Raw genomic sequence first — 21,873 nt, forward strand, 5'->3', positions numbered from 1 at the left:
TTTATGAGGTAGATGTGCTTCTCAGCATAATTTCAATAAAGTGAACAAAGTGCACATTTCAGATCTAACAAAGTTTAACGAGGAGTCCTGATATCAAGATGATAAACAAGGTAAAGATCAAGAACGTTGTTTCCTCCATCAAGTCTGTTATTGTTGTATATCAGTGGTTCATTATGGCTCTGATACCATGGCCACTTACTGGAGAAAATAAAGGCAGGATGTGTTTCAATCATTATTAGTTTTTACAGTTTGTAATTTATGTGCGTGAAGCATCAAGGTTGTTGCTATGGTTACCTGCTAGCCAACGGGAAACTTGTATGTTCTGTGTCTTTGGTATAAAAGTGAATCAAACTGTTTCCTCTGATCCATCTGCTGAGCTGCAAGTTTTCTGAAATCCACCACTGGACCCAGTATAAATCTTGTTTAACAGGCAGAGAGTGAATGAATAAACAGTCGGTACAGATATAGCTGCTGCTGTCAGTCCCAGTACACAGTAGAGGCCGATCCTTTCCCGACTCGCTGTGTTTGGTGTCTCAGGTTCAGGCCAATCCCTCGCTGCTGTAAAGACACCAAACACATCTGTGTCATTCATGTGAAGAAACAACATTTCACTAAAGAAAACTAAATAACCACAACACATTAAGTTGAGACATATTTTATAGTTCTGCTGAGTTTTACTGAATCATCTTACCAGTGACATTGAGTCGGCCTTTTCCTCTGTTCCAACCATAATCTGTTCTCACTTCACACATGTACAGACCCGAGTCATCAGTCCTGATTCTGGACACATGAAGTCTGATTCGTCCTTCTCTGAGGGCGTCTTTGTCACACTGAACTCGTCCTGCAAACTGTCCATCCTGAAACTCTGAGACCTCAACACCCTCATATAGACGATACAGGCCCAAGGGTTTAACATCAGTTAACAGTTCACAAATAATTATAAATACGGTGGAGGAACTGTCAGTTTTGGTTGTAAACATCCATTCCAGTGTGATGTTGTGGTTCTCCTCTGCCTGGTAGGAGGTCTCTGTCACGTTCAATACAAATGTTCCTGTTGAGGAGACAGAGAGGGAAAGTGAGGACCAGACAAACTAAGAACTTTAACATTTGAGCCCTTAAACTCCACCTATATATATTTAGAAATACAGCTAAGTGTTTAAAGATACAAGAGTATAAAAAGGTAATGCATGATGCCAATAATTAATACAATCTAATCAATAACTGAAGATAGAGGATCTTCCCAACTGTCATCTACCAGCTTTAATAGTTCTAATGTTTTCACTGACATATTTTAAAATGGAAGTCATAAAATATGTTTGTGAGGCTGAAGGTTTATTCTGTTGTTCATCTTTATGTCAAACTGAAGGTTTAAACTAACCACAGACACAGGAGGTCAGGCTGATGAGCAGAAGGATCCTGCAGATCATCTTCTCCCTGTGAGAGGAGACAGAGGAGAGGAGTCATCAACACATGAGGTCAAAGTTCAGTCATCGCACTTGTGAAAAGATAAGTCAGGTTTCATTCATGCATCACAACATGTGCTCATGTTCATCTTCCTTATTGTACATGACTGAGCAAAGGACTTTTAGTCAGATCTCAGTCAGTCTACAGTTTGTTCTTCTATGAATTCAGTTCAAGTAACATGTTTTTAAAAGCCTTTCTCAGGTGTCTGTGTGCAGTAATGTAACTGTGCTACAAGATGCTGCAGGTTAAGTTGATTACAATATCTGAAGGTGCAGTTAATATTTCAGGGTTCTTCGTGTGGTAGGGAGCACTAGGAAACACTTCCCCCAAACTGATCTTGAACGCAGCCCTTGTCTGTTCACTTGCCCATCCCTTCCTATCAATCAGGTTCTGATTATTGTTGATTGTTGATTATTGTTTTAGCTTCCTTGCTAGGGCTCCCTGAGTCTTACCTTTGCATACCACAGTGGTAAGTAGGGCCTGGACAACTATTGATTATATTGTGTATGAACAGGGCTGTACAGAGACCTTTAGAGGGGCAGGTGCTCAAACACCAAACCACCAACATAATTTACAGCATGATCTGCTGAATTATAGCAACACATATTCAAACACAATGTAACATGAAATCTTACAACAAATCAAATCAAACTACATCATTGTTCCCCACCTGATGAAATCACAAATGGTCAAGATGCTGTGACTGCATGGTGAGTATACAACAACACCTCTAAGCTCTCCTCAGTGTAGCCTGACATCCCATTTACCAGCCTCAGCACATCAGGGTGGACATTTATTAAACACCTGAACAGTATTTCTCACTAAATATAATGTAAATCCTACTTAAGTCTAAACTTGTCTCATATTTTTATGTCTCTTACACTTAAAGAGAGAGAGAGAATGTGTGTTTGTGTGTGTGTGTGTGTGTGTGTGTGTATGTGTGTGTGTGCGCGTGTGCTGTTGTCACCTAATAAACATGAAACAGCCAAAGGCAACATTCTCTGCAGGCTGGACGATATATATATATGTTCAGACGCAAAAAACAACAACTCATTTGGTCTTTGCAAACAGAAATTATGTACGTGTTTATTTGCATATAGAGCGGAGAAGTGAGATCTGATCACAAGCAGTCACTCAAGACGCATGTCAATGCCAGGTGTAAACTGTTTCTCTTTCTCCTTAAACTTTTTCTTTTTCTTGTTTCTTTAACCACTAATTTTCTTTTCAGACACATTTACCAGTTGTTTTATTTGATTTAATACTGTAGTTGTTGGGGGTAGATGGGCGGAGTTCCCAGCATGTGAGACATTGTGTTTACGGACATAAGTTTAGGTAAATTGTGTTCTAAATCACCACAGATGTTATCTGGTACACAGTGATTAGTGTTACTGTTCTCCACACTAACTCTACGATGTTTCTAGTAGTTAACATTTTGCTGTTATGGAATAAAGCATCTTACACCATGAGTGAAGTTGTGTGGGCGGTTAGTGACTTCCTCCAGACTAGCCCCTTGCCCAACACATCCTGCCCAAAAATTACGCAGCGGGGAGAGATAACAGGGTAAATACCATTACAAGTACTACTCTTCTGGCAAACAACCAACTGCACTCCCCTCTAACGCATGCGCGTCAGATTGCCCGAATATAATACCTACTATGTTCCTCACCTTGCACTTACTAGTATGTAAAATATCAGAACTCGAATAACCTTGATAATATCTAAAGAATCCAGATGAGAGCCATGAAAATATCAAACCATAGTGGAGACACAACACAAGGCTCACATGAGAGAAAAAAACAGCAATGACACACTGCAGAGTGTACTTTATACACTAAACCTCTCTATATCAAAGCCCATCGTTAGCTCGAGACATGAATACATCAACCATTGAAAAAAGTAAAATAAAACGCTCACGCTCACTCACGTTTCTGTGCAAACAATCCAACCCTTCATTAAAATCCAGGAATTGACCGGAGGCCTGTATTACGAAGCAAGTTCAACATACCCAGGATATCTTTTCGTTACCTGGCTCCACTGAACTTAACATTGACCGTCCAGAAAACCACAACTACGAAGCCGGTTATCAGGCTGCTCAGTCAACTCTGGGTTCTCCAGCTGAGAGCGCGTTCATGTGAAAGAGGCGGGGTTGTTAATCACGAGCGACGTCATCAGAGTCAGTAAAGAGAGAGTAAAGAGTGGAAAAGTAGTTAATAACTGATGAGTCTATCTGAATGAAATGTTGCATTTATGATAATGGGAGCCAGTTAACACTAGATCAGGTTGTTGTTCTGATAAAAGACAATATTTCGTTTTTATTTCCAGTTATCATCACACAGTTGTCTCATGTTATTCTGAGCTGCAGGGATGAATCAGAGTGTAAAATCATCCACACTGTCAGCTGTCACTCCGGGGATAAAAGAAACTTTATACTATTAAAATGCAGCTAAAATCATCATTATGTGAATAGTGTCGTAAACGATCTCTCTGTTTGTTAGAAGCTCTGTTTTAAAACCAGAGTGGAAATAGAAAGTCTAGAGCAATAAAATGTTTCCACTGACCTATAGAGATATATATATATTTGCTCTTTTTTACTCGTCACTTTATTGTAAACTCAGGACTTTTGTCCATGTCGAGATCTTGTAGGAATGATGCCTCTTTTTTCCAGTCATCTGATTGGTCAGTGGTCAGAGTGTTGACCGGTTGTGATCCGATCCTCTGCAGTTAACCTGCTCCGGAACATTTTAGCTGTTCAGCGTCAGTTACCATGGTGATGGACCCGGTAAAAAGTGAAACAGCGTTTAAGGACTGAAAACCCAAAGTTAAACCTGAAGTTGCCTCCCTGACCCATAATCCTGCTTCCTGCTGGTGAATGGAGGAGAGTGTAAGTGAGAGAATGAGACAGAGACAGAAGCTGCGGATGTGGTCATGTTGAAATATAAAGGTAAAGTGTGTGTTTACCTTTTTATCATCTACAGGATGATAGGGACAATCCGGGGGAACCATATAATAAAGAGAGTGTTCCCAAGTTACCAGAGGGTTACATAGACTCAGACTCCTTCAGGAAGTGGTTCTCTCTATTCATTCCCTTAACACTCATCTAATTTTCATTCTTTCTTACGTCCAACATTGCCTGTGAAAAGTCCAAACCATCTAATGCGTTTCCAACACTCACCAGCTTCTACTATTTATTCTCTTCCCTGTTTTCCTTACGTTCAGGGAGTCATTGGATCCTGTTTTCTAAATATATTCATAACTGCTCAGAGAAATATTGCTGCCTTGACTAGCATAATCCATAAATGTGATCAGGACATGTATCATAACAGATGTATCACAGAGATCTGCTACTGTTATGTGTTTTATCTGTGATATTTGCTTAGAACTTTTTTTGAGGATTTTTTTATTTGCTGACTGAGATTTTTTTGAAATAATTTATTTTTGCTCACCTTATATTCTCTCTCTCTCTCTCTCTCTCTCTCTCTCTCTCTCTCTCTCTCTCTCTCTCTCTCTATATATATATATATATATATATATATACATATATATATATATATATATATTACAATGTATCTTCTTTTCTTATAACATCTATTTGTGTGTTTCTGTTTTGTGTGAAGATCATAAAACAAAATGTTGTGGCCCTTTCTTGCCAATAAAGATTCAGACAGTCTGGTTCAGAGCAGTGCCTCACATGAACTCTTACTACAGATTCTGTGTTGTAATTAAGTATATGAAATATATACAATAGAACATGTACAAATACAGAACAGTAAAGCATACTTAGAGTAACAACATGCAAAAAATTATATGTGATTAGTTGTAACTTAGTTAAAACATACAGAGGTGCTAGTAGAGAACACAAGTTTGTAGAGTGTTTGGTTCATTTCAGACTTGTTTGAGGTTTGAACATCACAACTCATTGTTCACTGGGTTGGATTACCTATCAGGATGGACACACACAAGAGTCAAACTTTCTCTCATAAAAATAGGGATTTATTTACAATATGTACACATATTATAAACTGAACATGAGGAAAGGCAATGCATTGTTAAATTAGATTTTGGAAACCTTACACCCTAAATAGATGAGAAATATTATTTGACAAGAGCTTGGAACTCCTAATTTGCACAATAAGTCCTCATTAAGGATGACTGTCAGATGGTTGTGTGATGTGACCTTTGCATTTGACCCATCCTCTACACTAGGAGCAGTGGGCAGCCGCAGTGCCGCGCTCAGGAACCAACTCCAGTTGTTTTGCCAGCACCAGTGGTCAGGGGAACTGACAGGAGCACACCTGGTAGCACCTGAGCCACGCAGCTCAGGCGTAGCTGCAGCTGTGCATCATCTAGAGATTTGGTGTGTTGCCTATTTTTTCCTGTGTGAGGCTTTTCTCATCAAAAATAGACAGTGAAAATGATCTGTTGACAGTCATATTGACATCATACCATCAACATTACACCTCTTAACATGAACTTAATGTTTATCATGAATAGTCCAACTAGACACCCTGGTGTCCATCATACACAACTTAAATAATTACCATGTGTTCATCCTCTTTATACATACATAATCAATGTGTAAGTGTCCAGCATGTCCCAACACTCACAGAAATCATAAAATCAAGGCAGGATGTGTTTTTCCCATTATTAGTTTTTACAGTTTGTAATTTATGTGCGTGAAGCATCAAGGTTGTTGCTATGGTTACCTGACAGCCAATGGGAAACTTGTGTGTTCTGTGTCTTTGGTATAAAAGTGAATCAAACTGTTTCCTCTGATCCATCACCTGAGCTGCAAGTTTTCTGAAATCCACCACTGGACCGAGTATAAATCTTGTTTAACAGGCAGAGAGTGAATGAATAAACAGCCAGTACAGATATAGCTGCTGCTGTCAGTCCCAGTACACAGTAGAGGCCGATCCTTTCCCGACTCGCTGTGTTTGGTGTCTCAGGTTCAGGCCAATCCCTCGCTGCTGTAAAGACACCAAACACATCTGTGTCATTCATGTGAAGAAACAACATTTCACCAAAGAAAACTAAATAACCACAACACATTAAGTTGGAACATATTTCATAGTTCTGCTGAGTTTTACTGAATCATCTTACCAGTGACATTGAGCCGGCATTTTTCTCTGTTCCAACCATAATCTGTTCTCACTCCACACAGGTACAGACCCGAGTCATCAGTCCTGATTCTGGACACATGAAGTCTGATTCGTCCTTCTCTGAGGGCGTCTTTGTCACACTGAACTCGTCCTGCAAACTGTCCATCCTGAAACTCTGAGACCTCAACACCCTCATATAGATGATACAGGACCAAGGGTTTAACATCAGTTAACAGTTCACAATTAATTATAAGTACGGTGGAGGAACTGTCAGTTTTGGTTGTAAACATCCATTCCAGTGTGATGTTGTGGTTCTCCTCTGCCTGGTAGGAGGTCTCTGTCACGTTCAATACAAATGTTCCTGTTGAGGAGACAGAGAGGGAAAGTGAGGACCAGACAAACTAAGAACTTTAACATTTGAGCCCTTAAACTCCACCTATATATATTTAGAAATACAGCTAAGTGTTTAAAGATACAAGAGTATAAAAAGGTAATGCATGATGTCAATAATTAATACAATCTAATCAATAACTGAAGACAGAGGATCTTCCCAACTGTCATCTACCAGCTTTAATAGTTCTAATGTTTTCACTGACATATTTTAAAATGGAAGTCATAAAATATGTTTGTGAGGCTGAAGGTTTATTCTGTTGTTCATCTTTATGTCAAACTGAAGGTTTAAACTAACCACAGACACAGGAGGTCAGGCTGATGAGCAGAAGGATCCTGCAGATCATCTTCTCCCTGTGAGAGGAGACAGAGGAGAGGAGTCATCAACACATGAGGTCAAAGTTCAGTCATCACACTTGTGAAAAGATAAGTCAGGTTTCATTCATGCATCACAACATGTGCTCATGTTCATCTTCCTTATTCTACATGACTGAGCAAAGGACTTTTAGTCAGATCTCAGTCAGTCTACAGTTTGTTCTTCTATGAATTCAGTTCAAGTAACATGTTTTTAAAAGCCTTTCTCAGGTGTCTGTGTGCAGTAATGTAACTGTGCTACAAGATGCTGCAGGTTAAGTTGATTACAATATCTGAAGGTGCAGTTAATATTTCAGGGTTCTTCGTGTGGTAGGGAGCACTAGGAAACACTTCCCCCAAACTGATCTTGAACGCAGCCCTTGTCTGTTCACTTGCCCATCCCTTCCTATCAATCAGGTTCTGATTATTGTTGATTGTTGATTATTGTTTTAGCGTCCTTGCTAGTGCTCCCTGAGTCTTACCTTTGCATACCACAGTGGTAAGTAGGGCCTGGACAACTATTGATTATATTGTGTATGAACAGGGCTGTACAGAGACCTTTAGAGGGGCAGGTGCTCAAACACCAAACCACCAACATAATTTACAGCATGATCTGCTGAATTATAGCAACACATATTCAAACACAATGTAACATGAAATCTTACAACAAACCAAATCAAACTACATCATTGTTCACCACCTGATGAAATCACAAATGGTCAAGATGTTGTGACTGCATGGTGAGTATACAACAACACCTCTAAGCTCTCCTCAGTGTAGCCTGACATCCCATTTACCAGCCTCAGCACATCAGGGTGGACATTTATTAAACACCTGAACAGTATTTCTCACTAAATATAAAGTAAATCCTACTTAAGTCTAAACTTGTCTCATATTTTTATGTCTCTTACACTTAAAGAGAGAGAGAGAGTGTGTGTGTGTGTGTGTGTGTGTGTGTGTGTGTGTGTGTGTGTGTGTGTGTGTGTGTGTGCTGTTGTCACCTAATAAACATGAAACAGCCAAAGGCAACATTCTCTGCAGGCTGGACGATATATATATATGTTCAGACGCAAAAAACAACAACTCATTTGGTCTTTGCAAACAGAAATTATGTACGTGTTTATTTGCATATAGAGCGGAGAAGTGAGATCTGATCACAAGCAGTCACTCAAGACGCATGTCAATGCCAGGTGTAAACTGTTTCTCTTTCTCCTTAAACTTTTTCTTTTTCTTGTTTCTTTAACCACTAATTTTCTTTTCAGACACATTTACCAGTTGTTTTATTTGATTTAATACTGTAGTTGTTGGGGGTAGGTGGGCGGAGTTCCCAGCATGTGAGACATTGTGTTTACGGACATAAGTTTAGGTAAATTGTGTTCTAAATCACCACAGATGTTATCTGGTACATAGTGATTAGTGTTACTGTTCTCCACACTAACTCTGCGATGTTTCTAGTAGTTAACATTTTGCTGTTATGGAATAAAGCATCTTACACCATGAGTGAAGTTGTGTGGGCGGTTAGTGACTTCCTCCAGACTATCCCCTTGCCCGACACATCCTGCCTTAAAATTACGCAGCGGGGAGAGATAACAGGGTAAATACCATTACAATTACTGTTTTTCTGGCAAACAACCAACTGTACCCCCCTTTAACGGATGCGCGTCAGTTGGTCCGAATATAATACCTACTATGTTCCTCACCTTGCACTTACTAGTATGTAAAATATCAGAACTCGATAACCTTGATAATATCTAAAGAATCCAGATGAGAGCCATGAAAATATCAAACCATAGTGGAGACACAACACAAGGCTCACATGAGAGAAAAAAACAGCAATGACACACTGCAGAGTGTACTTTATACACTAAACCTCTCTATATCAAAGCCCATCGTTAGCTCGAGACATGAATACATCAACCATTGAAAAAAGTAAAATAAAACGCTCACGCTCACTCACGTTTCTGTGCAAATAATCCAACCCTTCATTAAAATCCAGGAATTGACCGGAGGCCTGTACTACGAAGCAAGTTCAACATACCCAGGGTATCTTTTCGTTACCTGGCTCCACTGAACTTAATATTGACCGTCCAGAAAACCAGAACTACGAAGCCGGTTATCAAGCTGCTCAGTCAACTCTGGGTTCTCCAGCTGAGAGCGCGTTCATGTGAAAGAGGCGGGGTTGTTAATCACGAGCGACGTCATCAGAGTCAGTAAAGAGAGAGTAAAGAGTGGAAAAGTAGTTAATAACTGATGAGTCTATCTGAATGAAATGTTGCATTTATGATAATGGGAGCCAGTTAACACTAGATCAGGTTGTTGTTCTGATAAAAGACAATATTTCGTTTTTATTTCCAGTTATCATCACACAGTTGTCTCATGTTATTCTGAGCTGCAGGGATGAATCAGAGTGTAAAATCATCCACACTGTCAGCTGTCACTCGGGGATAAAAGAAACTTTATACTATTAAAATGCAGCTAAAATCATCATTATGTGAATAGTGTCGCAAACGATCTCTCTGTTTGTTAGAAGCTCTGTTTTAAAACCAGAGTGGAAATAGAAAGTCTGGAGCAATAAAATGTTTCCACTGACCTATAGAGAGATATATATATTTGCTCTTTTTTACTCGTCACTTTATTGTAAACTCAGGACTTTTGTCCATGTCGAGATCTTGCAGGAATGATGACTCTTTTTTCCAGTCATCTGATTGGTCAGTGGTCAGAGTGTTGAACGGTTGTGATCCGATCCTCTGAAGTTAACCTGCTCCGGAACATTTGAGCTGTTCAGCGTCAGTTACCATGGTGATGGGCCCGGTAAAAAGTGAAACAGCGTTTAAGGACTGAAAACCCAAAGTCAAACCTGAAGTTGCCTCCCTGACCCCAAATCCTGCTTCCTGCTGGTGAATGGAGGAGAGTGTAAGTGAGAGAATGAGACGGAGACAGAAGCTGCGGATGTGGTCATGTTGAAATATAAAGGTAAAGTATGTGTTTACCTTTTTATCATCTACAGGATGATAGGGGCAATCCGGGGGAACCATATAATAAAGAGAGTGTTCCCAAGTTACCAGAGGGTTACATAGACTCAGACTCCTTCAGGAAGTGGTTCTCTCTATTCATTCCCTTAACTCTCATCTAATTTTCATTTTTTCTTACGTCCAACATTGCCTGTAAAAAGTCCAAAACCATCTAATGCGTTTCCAACACTCACCAGCTTCTACTATTTATTCTCTTCCCTGTTTTCCTTACGTTCAGGGAGTCATTGGATCCTGTTTTCTAAATATATTCATAACTGCTCAGAGAAATATTGCTGCCTTGACTAGCATAATCCATAAATGTGATCAGGACATGTATCACATTTATTGATAAAGTCACTTTATAATGCAGCAAATTATTGTTTAATAGGAGCTGTTTCCTCTTTATAATTACTGCACTTTTTGACAGCACTATTGACACTTTTGACAGCAGGTGACAGTAAAGAGGCAAAACAAAATCCTATGATTTTCCCCCTAAACACACATGATTTCTTCACACTAAAATGTAGACTGGTCAACATGGAACAATATCAAACAGGTCCACCACAAATACTTTTCCCAAACTGATATAACACATTAATTATGTCTCTAGTCTCTACTTGCATGTACACAGTCCTTTCTATTGCTCTGACTGTGTGTTGTAGAGCTCTGGTCAGGGTGGACAGAGAGCAGTTGCTGGCTGAAAACAGCAAGATCCTGCAGCAACAGCCAGGACCCAAACAGCAAGGTCCCCAGTCACCTCCTGAACCTCACATGGAGGCTCTCTCCCTCCCCAGCCACAGAGGACTGTCCCCCATGGCTGCTCCTACCAAAAACTCCCCTCCATCATCTGTCTCTCAGCTCCCTCTTCACCCTCCCACAGTCGGCTGCCTGCCTGCACACACTCCCCTGTCAAAGTATTAACATAGACAGTAAAGTTAGAGATATTTTTTATATTCCACCCTTGCATTACAGGGAATTACAGCACTGATTTCTTGCATTTATTTCACTCTTTTGTTGAATCACACAATGTCATTTTATTCAAAAAAGCTTTTGAAATGACATGAAACAGGGATTTTACCTTAAATGTCTGAAATGAAACAGATAGTTGACAACATACAGTATTTCTAATTCATCTATTTAAAAAAAAAAAAAAACTTTCAGAAAAAGTCCAGTAGGTGGCAGTATTGTCTTAAAAACAAAATTAACACCTCCTGTCTGCAATGACTTTATTATATACTGTCAATGATTGTATACATATAAAACTTGCATTTCTGATAAAAGGATGTGTGTCTACAATTTCTTTATATAGTAATCTAACATAATTCATTTCTTGTTTGTTTTTTTTATGTTTTGGATCCTCTTTTTTTCAATGTGTCTGTGCAGGTCAGTATCCAAGCAGATTCATGAACAAGAAACTTACTTTTCCACTGTAAACACTAAAATAATCTATAATGGTTACATTTCACAATTCAACACCAGTGATGTTTTATGGATGACACTTAGTGTGCACAAAGTCTGATATAATTTGTTTACAAATAAAAAAACAGAAGATATTGTGAGATTCATGAATGGGTGAATTTGGACTATTAACTTCTACACTGTGATTCAAAGGTATTTAATCTGTGGTACAAGGAGTAAACTGCTTTGCCTGACACTATTCATTTACAGCTTGGAACACATTTGAAGTCATTTTCAGTCCATCCACAAAGCACTTTCATCAGTGTTGTAGTTTGAGATATTAAACAGAGAAATTGCTGGTTTCTGTTATACTAAGCAAATATCACAGATAAAACACATAACAGTAGCAGATCTCTGTGATACATCTGTTCATATTTCAATGAGTCTAAAGGTGTAAATGAGCACACAGCTGTAACCTGCAGCCAGGTGAGGATCTCTAAACAAGATGAGCTGACTTCCAGTGAAGAGCTCCCTCTGCTGGTCTTTATCCTTAATACCAGTGTTTCCAGTTCAAAGGTTTTCTCTCAAACATACATGTGAAAGACTGATAATCAATAACAGACAGTAAATAAGAGCTCACTGTAACAGACAGGATTAAAAACAGCAACAGTGAATCTCAGTTTCAATTACACATTACAATAAAACAACAAAGATCAACGTTGAGAAGTTAAAGATATAAATTCTGGAAAGAAGGTCAGAACTCACAGTTTTACAGTTTTCATGACGTTAGACGATCAACAAACATGATGAAAAGATTGTTGTGGTCATTATAAACAAACGCATCACTTCCTGTGTGGCACTAGTTTAACACCAGTGTTCATAACACATGAGAACAAGCAGCTCTGAAGGGTCTTAACCTGAATACTTCATTACAAGCTTCAAGCACACGATAGACAGGATATAAATGTTAATGTTATATTTCATTTGAAAATAAATCACACAGATGAGGTGGTTTATGAGGTAGACGTGCTTCTCAGCATAATTTCAATAAAGTGAACAAAGTGCACATTTCAGATCTAACAAAGTTTAACGAGGAGTCCTGATATCAAAATGATAAACAAGGTAAAGATCAAGAATGTTGTTTCCTCCATCAAGTCTGTTATTGTTGTATATCAGTGGTTCATTATGGCTCTGATACCATGGCCACTTACTGGAGAAAATAAAGGCAGGATGTGTTCAAACCATTATTAGTTTTTACAATCTGTAAAAAAGCATCAAGGTTGATGCTATGGTTACCTGCCAGCGAATGGGAAACTTGTATGTTCTGTGTCTTTGGTATAAAATTGAATCAAACTGTTTCCTCTGATCCATCTGCTAAACTGTCAGTTTTCTGAAATCCACCACTGGACCGAGTATAAATCTTGTTTAACAGGCAGAGAGTGAATGAATAAACAGCCAGTACAGATATAGCTGCTGCTGTCAGTCCCAGTACACAGTAGAGGCCGATCCTTTCCCGACTCGCTGTGTTTGGTCTCTCAGGTTCAGGCCAATCCCTCGCTGCTGTAAAGACACCAAACACATCTGTGTCATTCATGTGAAGAAACAACATTTCACTAAAGAAAACTAAATAACCACAACACATTAAGTTGGAACATATTTCATAGTTCTGCTGAGTTTTACTGAATCATCTTACCAGTGACATTGAGTCGGCCTTTTCCTCTGTTCCAACCATAATTTGTTTTCACTTTACACACGTACAGACCCGAGTCATCAGTCCTGATTCTGGACACATGAAGTCTGATTCGTCCTTCTCTGAGGGCGTCTTTGTCACACTGAACTCGTCCTGCAAACTGTCCATCCTGAGACTCTGAGACCTCAACACCCTCATATAGATGATACAGGACCAAGGGTTTAACATCAGTTAACAGTTCACAATTAATTCTACGTATGATGGAGGAACTGTCAGCTTTGGTTGTAAACATCCATTCCAGTGTGATGTTGTGGTTCTCCTCTGCCTGGTAGGAGGTCTCTGTCACGTTCAATGCAAATGTTCCTGTTGAGGAGATAGAGAGGGAAAGTGAGGACCAGACAAACTAAGAACTTTAACATTTGAGCCCTTAAACTCCACCTATATATATTTAGAAATACAGCTAAGTGTTTAAAGATACAAGAGTATAAAAAGGTAATGCATGATGTCAATAATTAATACAATCTAATCAATAACTGAAGATAGAGGATCTTCCCAACTGTCATCTACCAGCTTTAATAGTTCTAATGTTTTCACTGACATATTTTAAAATGGAAGTCATAAAATATGTTTGTGAGGCTGAAGGTTTATTCTGTTGTTCATCTTTATGTCAAACTGAAGGTTTAAACTAACCACAGACACAGGAGGTCAGGCTGATGAGCAGAAGGATCCTGCAGATCATCTTCTCCCTGTGAGAGGAGACAGAGGAGAGGAGTCATCAACACATGAGGTCAAAGTTCAGTCATCACACTTGTGAAAAGATAAGTCAGGTTTCATTCATGCATCACAACATGTGCTCATGTTCATCTTCCTTATTCTACATGACTGAGCAAAGGACTTTTAGTCAGATCTCAGTCAGTCTACAGTTTGTTCTTCTATGAATTCAGTTCAAGTAACATGTTTTTAAAAGCCTTTCTCAGGTGTCTGTGTGCAGTAATGTAACTGTGCTACAAGATGCTGCAGGTTAAGTTGATTACAATATCTGAAGGTGCAGTTAATATTTCAGGGTTCTTCGTGTGGTAGGGAGCACTAGGAAACACTTCCCCCAAACTGATCTTGAACGCAGCCCTTGTCTGTTCACTTGCCCATCCCTTCCTATCAATCAGGTTCTGATTATTCTTGATTGTTGATTATTGTTTTAGCTTCCTTGCTAGTGCTCCCTGAGTCTTACCTTTGCATACCACAGTGTTAAGTAGGGCCTGGACAACTATTGATTATATTGTGTATGAACAGGGCTGTACAGAGACCTTTAGAGGGGCAGGTGCTCAAACACCAAACCACCAACATAATTTACAGCATGATCTGCTGAATTATAGCAACACATATTCAAACACAATGTAACATGAAATCTTGTTCTTCTCTCATGTAGGAGACTATGATTTGCTCTGTGGTGTTTGTGTGTGTGTGTGTGTGTGTGTGTGTGTGTGTGTGTGTGTGTGCAGGTTGGATGATATATATATGTTCAGACGCAGCACTAGAGCAGGGGCCTGTTTCAGAAAGCAGGTTCAGTCAAACTCTGATCTCTGAGCTGATGAACGCTGAGATGGGAAACTCTGAGTCTTCGGTTTCAGAAAAGATGATCAGAGTCAGTTCAATCAACTCTGACTATGTTCACTCTGAGTGAAGCACATGCGTGATGAATAAAAAAAGTCATCATCAATGGAGCTCCGATACTACGAGTCACTATGGCAACAGGTAAATAAAAGGCAGGACCTCTATTTTAATCCAGTGGACATAAAGATATGAATGCATGTGTGTGCGGACGCTGCACATTTATCTATAAAAAAGAGCCTGTGTCAGAGCAGGAAAAGTGTCAATAAGTTCACACAATAAAGTTTTATTCAGTGTTGTCCATCAATTCATCATTTACCAGACTTACATTTCCTTGATGATGATAAAGTGGAATCTGACTGTGTATCAGGCTGCAGCTACATCACATTTTAAATATATTTGTTCAGCTTTAATCTGACGGACAAAACACAGGAGGCAGCAACTGAAGATGAAAAATATAGTTAAAGATTTAAAACATATATAGATCAAAGACATAGAGACATGACTGTAGCTCTCAGTCTGATCCAGTAATAACGTGTTTGGTGATTTGCACTTGAAAAGGTGTCGAGGTTAAAATACAGAATATTTTAAATGTTTAGACATCTATTTGTATCTCAGCTCAACAGCATTCAGTGACTTTATTTCAGCTACTTCAACAACTGTAATAAATTTAAACATTGTCACTAAAATGCTGTTAAAACACGTTAAGATTATGCTCCCTATTTAAAAATCTCACTTTCAAACTACATTCTTCATCCGCATCACAATCCTGCTCACTCAGCATATTAACATATAATCTCCAATATTATAGGAATTATATTCCATCAGTGCGACCAATCACATCATGAGTGATAGAGATAATTATTCATTGATCCCACATGTGTAAGCTTCATACCGATTGTTTAAATTGAAACTGAGATTATACATTATGTGCAATAAAGATTTCAGTGCAGGAGCTGCTCTAACAAACTGACAGCAGTCTTGTGCACAGAGTCACAGAGTTAAAACAGAAGGACAAGCAGAGGTTTTATTCTGAGCTGAGGGTGAATTCACGCTGTGTAATATTTGAATGTGAAGGAAAAAACCGCTGTTCAAACTGACTGATCCGCATAAAAGCGGCAACTTTAGAAAGTCCTTGAGTAACTCAACTAATATCCAACCAGATAGTAAACCTCCGCTAATGAATGTGCTTCGATATGCGCTAAAATACGGACTGAATGAATGAGGAAATGAAACAGTGTGTCTGGCTCTGTAAGAGGGAGGAGACAGAGAGAAACTCTGGGTTTATTTACTTACTTTACAGTCACCTCTTAACTCTATATTGTCTGTTTCTTTAACCACTAATTTTCTTTTCAGACACATTTACCAGTTGTTTTATTTGATTTAATACTGTAGTTGTTGGGGGTAGGTGGACGGAGTTCCCAGCATGTGAGACATTGTGTTTACGGACATAAGTTTAGGTAAATTGTGTTCTAAATCACCACAGATGTTATCTGGTACACAGTGATTAGTGTTACTGTTCTCCACACTAACTCTACGATGTTTCTAGTAGTTAACAATTTGCTGTTATAGAATAAAGCATCTTACACCATGAGTGAAGGTCGCTGTACGGTTAGTAACTTCCTCCAGAAAATTTATTGTTGAGCGGGTTTAGTATTGCGCAATCTTGCTGACAGTCGGCGGTGAAAACTATTTTGCTGACAGAGATAGGCTATTACAGCAGCGATCTACAGCACAATGAATTGTTCGTTGATGTATTTAAATAACATAACTTGTCACGTTAGGGAAGTTATATTCTACGACTGAGGGTTGAGTAATCATTGAGTTTTTCACAGCTTATCAATCTGTTCCGTGAGCATTAGCTACAACTAGCCCCTTCATGTCTCCAGATTTTCTGAATTTAGCTCTGCTGTTGTCACACTGTAAGTACTTTTTAATTTACTTTTTTAAACATGAAACATGCTCTTTACTGAAATTATTGAAATGATATAGTTGTTGTAGGGGCTATCTGATATTTGTGAAATAAACAAAAGCTAACTGCATTTTTATATGATTTCTGTTATTATCATAATACCACAACTGTCTTTCAGGAGGTTCATACCGGTACTTTACCGAATATACAAGAGTAGAGTAGAGAATATCCCAACACGGTGATGTTTCATGGAGTAATCCCGTCAATTCCTGGATTTTAATGAAATGTTGCAATATTTGCACAGAAACGTCAGGAAAAACTCTCGGGTAGGCTAAGGCACATTTAATTTAACTTTTTCCAATGGATGATATTTCCATGTCTCAACCCAACGATGAGCGTTAATATTGAGAGATTTGGTGTATAAAGTACACTCTGCAGTGCATCATCGCTGCTCTTTCTCTCATGTGAGCCGTGTTTGTTGACTTTGTGCATTTCTACAACGGTATTAAACTGCAACAAAGTTCGTTTATGTTATGCGTAAATACTCATTTAAGTGTAAGAGACAGATAAAAATATGAGACACGTTAAGACTTAAGTAGGATTTACATTATATTTAGTGAGAAATACTGTTCAGGTGTTCAATAAATGTCCACCCTGATGGGCTGATGCTGGTAAATGGGATGTCAGGCTACACTGAGGAGAGCTTAGAGGTGTTGCTGTATACTCACCATGCAGTCACAACAACCTAAACACACTCACACAGTAAACACATGAACCACTCATGTGTCTTAGTGTGTTTAACTACAACTATAACAGGGAAGAGACAATAAACTGGCAAAGAAATAAAACTACAGTTTACCAAACAAAGTAAGGATAGCAGTTGGTTCTAAAATGTGGAACAGTGTTAAATATGGCTGACACCTAGAACAAACCTAAAATTAGACAAAACAGCAGCAAGAGGAGACCAACAAGAGACATTTTACACATTAATATGGTCCTCCACCTTTATACACTGGCACATGCAGAGACAATATGCAGCATCAAATTATAATGTGTTTGACAAAACACAACAAAGTAACAGCGAAAACTCTTCAGTAAAGCTAAAGTTTTTTAAATTGACATTAGTGTTGTTTTAAGCGTCCCATTTATCTAGTGCTGTTCCTTTACATGACAGTAATGTTAATGCAGTTTGATAGTTTGGATAGCTTGACTGCTTATGCATTCCCACTGTGTGTTGTTTGTCCACAATTACTGTAATTATCACCATACGTGTTAAAGTTCTGCTTCATCCTCACTCCGATTTTTACATGGAAGACTTTTTACATTTCCAGAGTGAGTGAAGGAATCAGGAGAGAGGAGACAGAAGTGAGGAAGAATTGCAGGATGTAGTGGTGTTGAAAGAAAGAGAAACAGTTTACACCTGACATTGACATGCGTCTTGAGTGACTGCTTGTGATCAGATCTCACTTCTCTGGATACTGCAGTCAATTTTAGTTTAACAAAATCTAATAGTAAAAGATTTTCATTAATACTTATTAATACCGTCACCATATTGTCTGTTTCTTCAACCACTAATTTTCTTTTCAGACACATTTACCAGTTGTTTTATTTGATTTAATACTGTAGTTGTTGGGGGTAGCCGGACGGAGTTCCCAGCATGTGAGACATTGTGTTTACGGACATAAGTTTAGGTAAATTGTGTTCTAAATCACACCAGATGTTATCTGGTACACAGTGATTAATGTTACTGTTCTCCACACTAACTCTACGATGTTTCTAGTAGTTAACAGTTTGCTGTTATGGAATAAAGCATCTTACACCATGAGTGAAGGTGGGTGTACGGTTGGTTACTTCCCTCCAGCCGCAACTTTTCGCTTAGTAAAAATTACTTAAAAGTTAATCCCTCTGGCCAACAGGATAAGAGTCATGTTGTAATGCTGACTGCTGACTGAGTCATTGTTGTTTGGAGCCCGAAAATAGCATCGGAAATATTGTGTTTCACGAGATCGAGATTTTGAGGAAGTGGAAGTGTAATGTGCCTTTTGCTGAAACGAGGGGCGGGGTAGTGGATCAGTTTGCACAAGAACTAAACTAATTGTCGTGTGAGTGAGTGTTAGTAGGCTATGTAAGGGTAGGGTGTACAAGAGAAATTGCAAATCTGTCGGAGGTTTGTCTGTTTCTCTCACAGTTTATCAACCTTCTTCGCGAACCTCTGCAGCTGATTACATCATCATGTCTCCAGATTTTCTGCATTTTATTCTGCTGTTGTCACACTGTAAGTAGTTCGTAATTTACTTTTTTAAATGTGAAAAATGCGATATTGATATTTGTGAAAACAAACAAAAGCTGACTGCATTTATCATAGAAAAATACAGTCAGCTTCATCCTCACTCAGATTTTTACATGGAAGACTTTTTACATTTCCAGAGTGAGTGAAGGAATCAGGAGAGAGGAGACAGAAGTGAGGAAGAATTGCAGGATGTAGTGGTGTTGAAAGAAAGAGAAACAGTTTACACCTGATATTGACATGCGTCTTGACCACTTGTGATTTCATCACGTGGGGAACAATTATGTAGTTTGATTTGGTTTGTTGTAAGATTTCATGTTACATTCTATTTGAATATGTGTTGCTATAATTCAGCAGATTATGCTGTAAATTATGTTGGTGGTTTGGTGTTTGAGCACCTGCCCCTCTAAAGGTCTCTGTACAGTCCTGTTCATACACAATATAATCAATAGTTGTCCAGGCCCTACTTACCACTGTGGTATGCAAAGGTAAGACTCAGGGAGCACTAGCAAGGAAGCTAAAACAATAATCAACAATCAACAATAATCAGAACCTGATTGATAGGAAGGGATGGGCAAGTGAACAGACAAGGGCTGCGTTCAACATCAGTTTGGGGGAAGTGTTTCCTAGTGCTCCCTACCACACGAAGAACCCTGAAATATTAACTGCACCTTCAGATATTGTAATCAACTTAACCTGCAGCATCTTGTAGCACAGTTACATTACTGCACACAGACACCTGAGAAAGGCTTTTAAAAACATGTTACTTGAACTGAATTCATAGAAGAACAAACTGTAGACTGACTGAGATCTGACTAAAAGTCCTTTGCTCAGTCATGTAGAATAAGGAAGATGAACATGAGCACATGTTGTGATGCATGAATGAAACCTGACTTATCTTTTCACAAGTGTGATGACTGAACTTTGACCTCATGTGTTGATGACTCCTCTCCTCTGTCTCCTCTCACAGGGAGAAGATGATCTGCAGGATCCTTCTGCTCATCAGCCTGACCTCCTGTGTCTGTGGTTAGTTTAAACCTTCAGTTTTACATAAAGATGAACAACAGAATAAACCTTCAGCCTCACAAACATATTTTATGACTTCCATTTTAAAATATGTCAGTGAAAACATTAGAACTATTAAAGTTGGTAGATGACAGTTGGGAAGATCCTCTATCTTCAGTTATTGATTAGATTGTATTAATTATTGGCATCATGCATTACCTTTTTATACTCTTGTATCTTTAAACACTTAGCTGTATTTCTAAATATATATAGGTGGAGTTTAAGGGCTCAAATGTTAAAGTTCTTAGTTTGTGTGGTCCTCACTTTCCCTCTCTGTCTCCTCAACAGGAACATTTGTATTGAACGTGACAGAGACCTCCTACCAGGCAGAGGAGAACCACAACATCACACTGGAATGGATGTTTACAACCAAAACTGACAGTTCCTCCACCGTACTTATAATTATTTGTCAACTGTTAACTGATGTTAAACCCTTGGTCCTGTATCATCTATATGAGGGTGTTGAGGACTCAGAGTTTCAGGATGGACAGTTTGCAGGACGAGTTCAGTGTGACAAAGACGCCCTCAGAGAAGGACGAATCAGACTTCATGTGTCCAGACTCAGGATTGATGACTCGGGTCTGTACGTTTGTAAAGTGAAAACAGATTCTGGTTGGAACAGAGGAAAAGGCCGGCTCAATGTCACTGGTAAGATGATTCAGTAAAACTCAGCAGAACTATGAAATATGTTCCAACTTAATGTGTTGTGGTTATTTAGTTTTCTTTGGTGAAATGTTGTTTCTTCACATGAATGACACAGATGTGTTTGGTGTCTTTACAGCAGCGAGGGATTGGCCTGAACCTGAGAGACCAAACACAGCGAGTCGGGAAAGGATCGGCCTCTACTGTGTACTGGGACTGACAGCAGCAGCTATATCTGTACTGGCTGTTTAGTCATTCACTCTCTGCCTGTTAAACAAGATTTATACTCGGTCCAGTGGTGGATTTCAGAAAACTGACAGTTTAGCAGATGGATCACAGGAAACAGTTTGATTCAATTTTATACCAAAGACACAGAACATACTAGTTTCCCATTGGCTGTCAGGTAACCATAGCAACAACATCGATGCTTCATGCACTTAAATTACAAACTGTAAAAACTAATAATGGAAAAAACACATCCTGCCTTTATTTTATGCTTTCTGTGAGTGTTGGGACATGCTGGACACTTACACATTGATTATGTATGTATAAAGAGGATGAACATAAAGGTAATTATATGTATCTATAATGAGGATAATGGCCATCAATAATAGAATGTTTCATTTCATGTTATTGTAAATTTCATTTATATGTAGTTTAGACAGAAAAAGGTTCAGAAGTTTGTGCTCAATGGAAAAACAAACAACAAAAAAGGGCTTACCCATATATATTATTTTCATGTCTTTGACATTGCCCCATTCTACAGATATAGACATACATTGAAACTATATTAAAAGATGTAATGTTGATGGTATGATGTCAATATGACTGTCAACAGATCATTTTCACTGTCTATTTTTGATGAGAAAAGCCTCACACAGGAAAAAATAGGCAACACACCAAATCTCTAGATGATGCACGGCTGCAGTTACGCCTGAGCTGCGTGGCTCAGG

General features: G+C 38.8%; 2 protein-coding genes across 2 annotated transcripts; one reads left to right on the forward strand and one right to left on the reverse strand.

The window, feature by feature from the left end:
- Positions 1 to 5,593: 5,593 nt before the first annotated feature.
- Positions 5,594 to 9,346, reverse strand: LOC121906402. The gene is made up of 4 exons (XM_042425263.1): positions 9,265 to 9,346; positions 7,252 to 7,307; positions 6,565 to 6,924; positions 5,594 to 6,431 (listed from the first exon to the last, which is right to left on the reverse strand). The coding sequence occupies exons 1-4, from the start codon at positions 9,291 to 9,293 to the stop codon at positions 6,220 to 6,222; spliced, it is 657 nt and encodes a 218-aa protein (XP_042281197.1). The 5' UTR covers positions 9,294 to 9,346; the 3' UTR covers positions 5,594 to 6,219.
- Positions 9,347 to 20,204: 10,858 nt separating this feature from the next.
- LOC121906405 (butyrophilin-like protein 8) lies at positions 20,205 to 21,484 on the forward strand. Its single transcript, XM_042425268.1, has 3 exons — positions 20,205 to 20,239; positions 20,567 to 20,926; positions 21,060 to 21,484. The coding sequence occupies exons 2-3, from the start codon at positions 20,638 to 20,640 to the stop codon at positions 21,170 to 21,172; spliced, it is 402 nt and encodes a 133-aa protein (XP_042281202.1). The 5' UTR covers positions 20,205 to 20,239; positions 20,567 to 20,637; the 3' UTR covers positions 21,173 to 21,484.
- The last annotated feature ends 389 nt before the right edge of the window (positions 21,485 to 21,873 follow it).

This window comes from Thunnus maccoyii, chromosome 10, assembly GCF_910596095.1.
Source record: "Thunnus maccoyii chromosome 10, fThuMac1.1, whole genome shotgun sequence".
Classification (NCBI taxonomy): Eukaryota; Metazoa; Chordata; class Actinopteri; order Scombriformes; family Scombridae; genus Thunnus; species Thunnus maccoyii.

Excerpts from the sequence above, each read along its gene's own strand:
- LOC121906405 (XM_042425268.1), top strand. The coding sequence starts at position 20,638 with ATGTTTACAACCAAAACTGACAGTTCCTCCACCGTACTTATAATTATT. Across the intron at positions 20,927-21,059 it reads AGGCCGGCTCAATGTCACTG|CAGCGAGGGATTGGCCTGAA; the intron begins GTAAGATGATTC and ends GTGTCTTTACAG.
- LOC121906402 (XM_042425263.1), bottom strand. The coding sequence starts at position 9,293 with ATGAAGGGTTGGATTATTTGCACAGAAAC. Across the intron at positions 7,308-9,264 it reads TGGATTATTTGCACAGAAAC|GGAGAAGATGATCTGCAGGA; the intron begins GTGAGTGAGCGT and ends CTCCTCTCACAG. Across the intron at positions 6,432-6,564 it reads ATGCCGGCTCAATGTCACTG|CAGCGAGGGATTGGCCTGAA; the intron begins GTAAGATGATTC and ends GTGTCTTTACAG.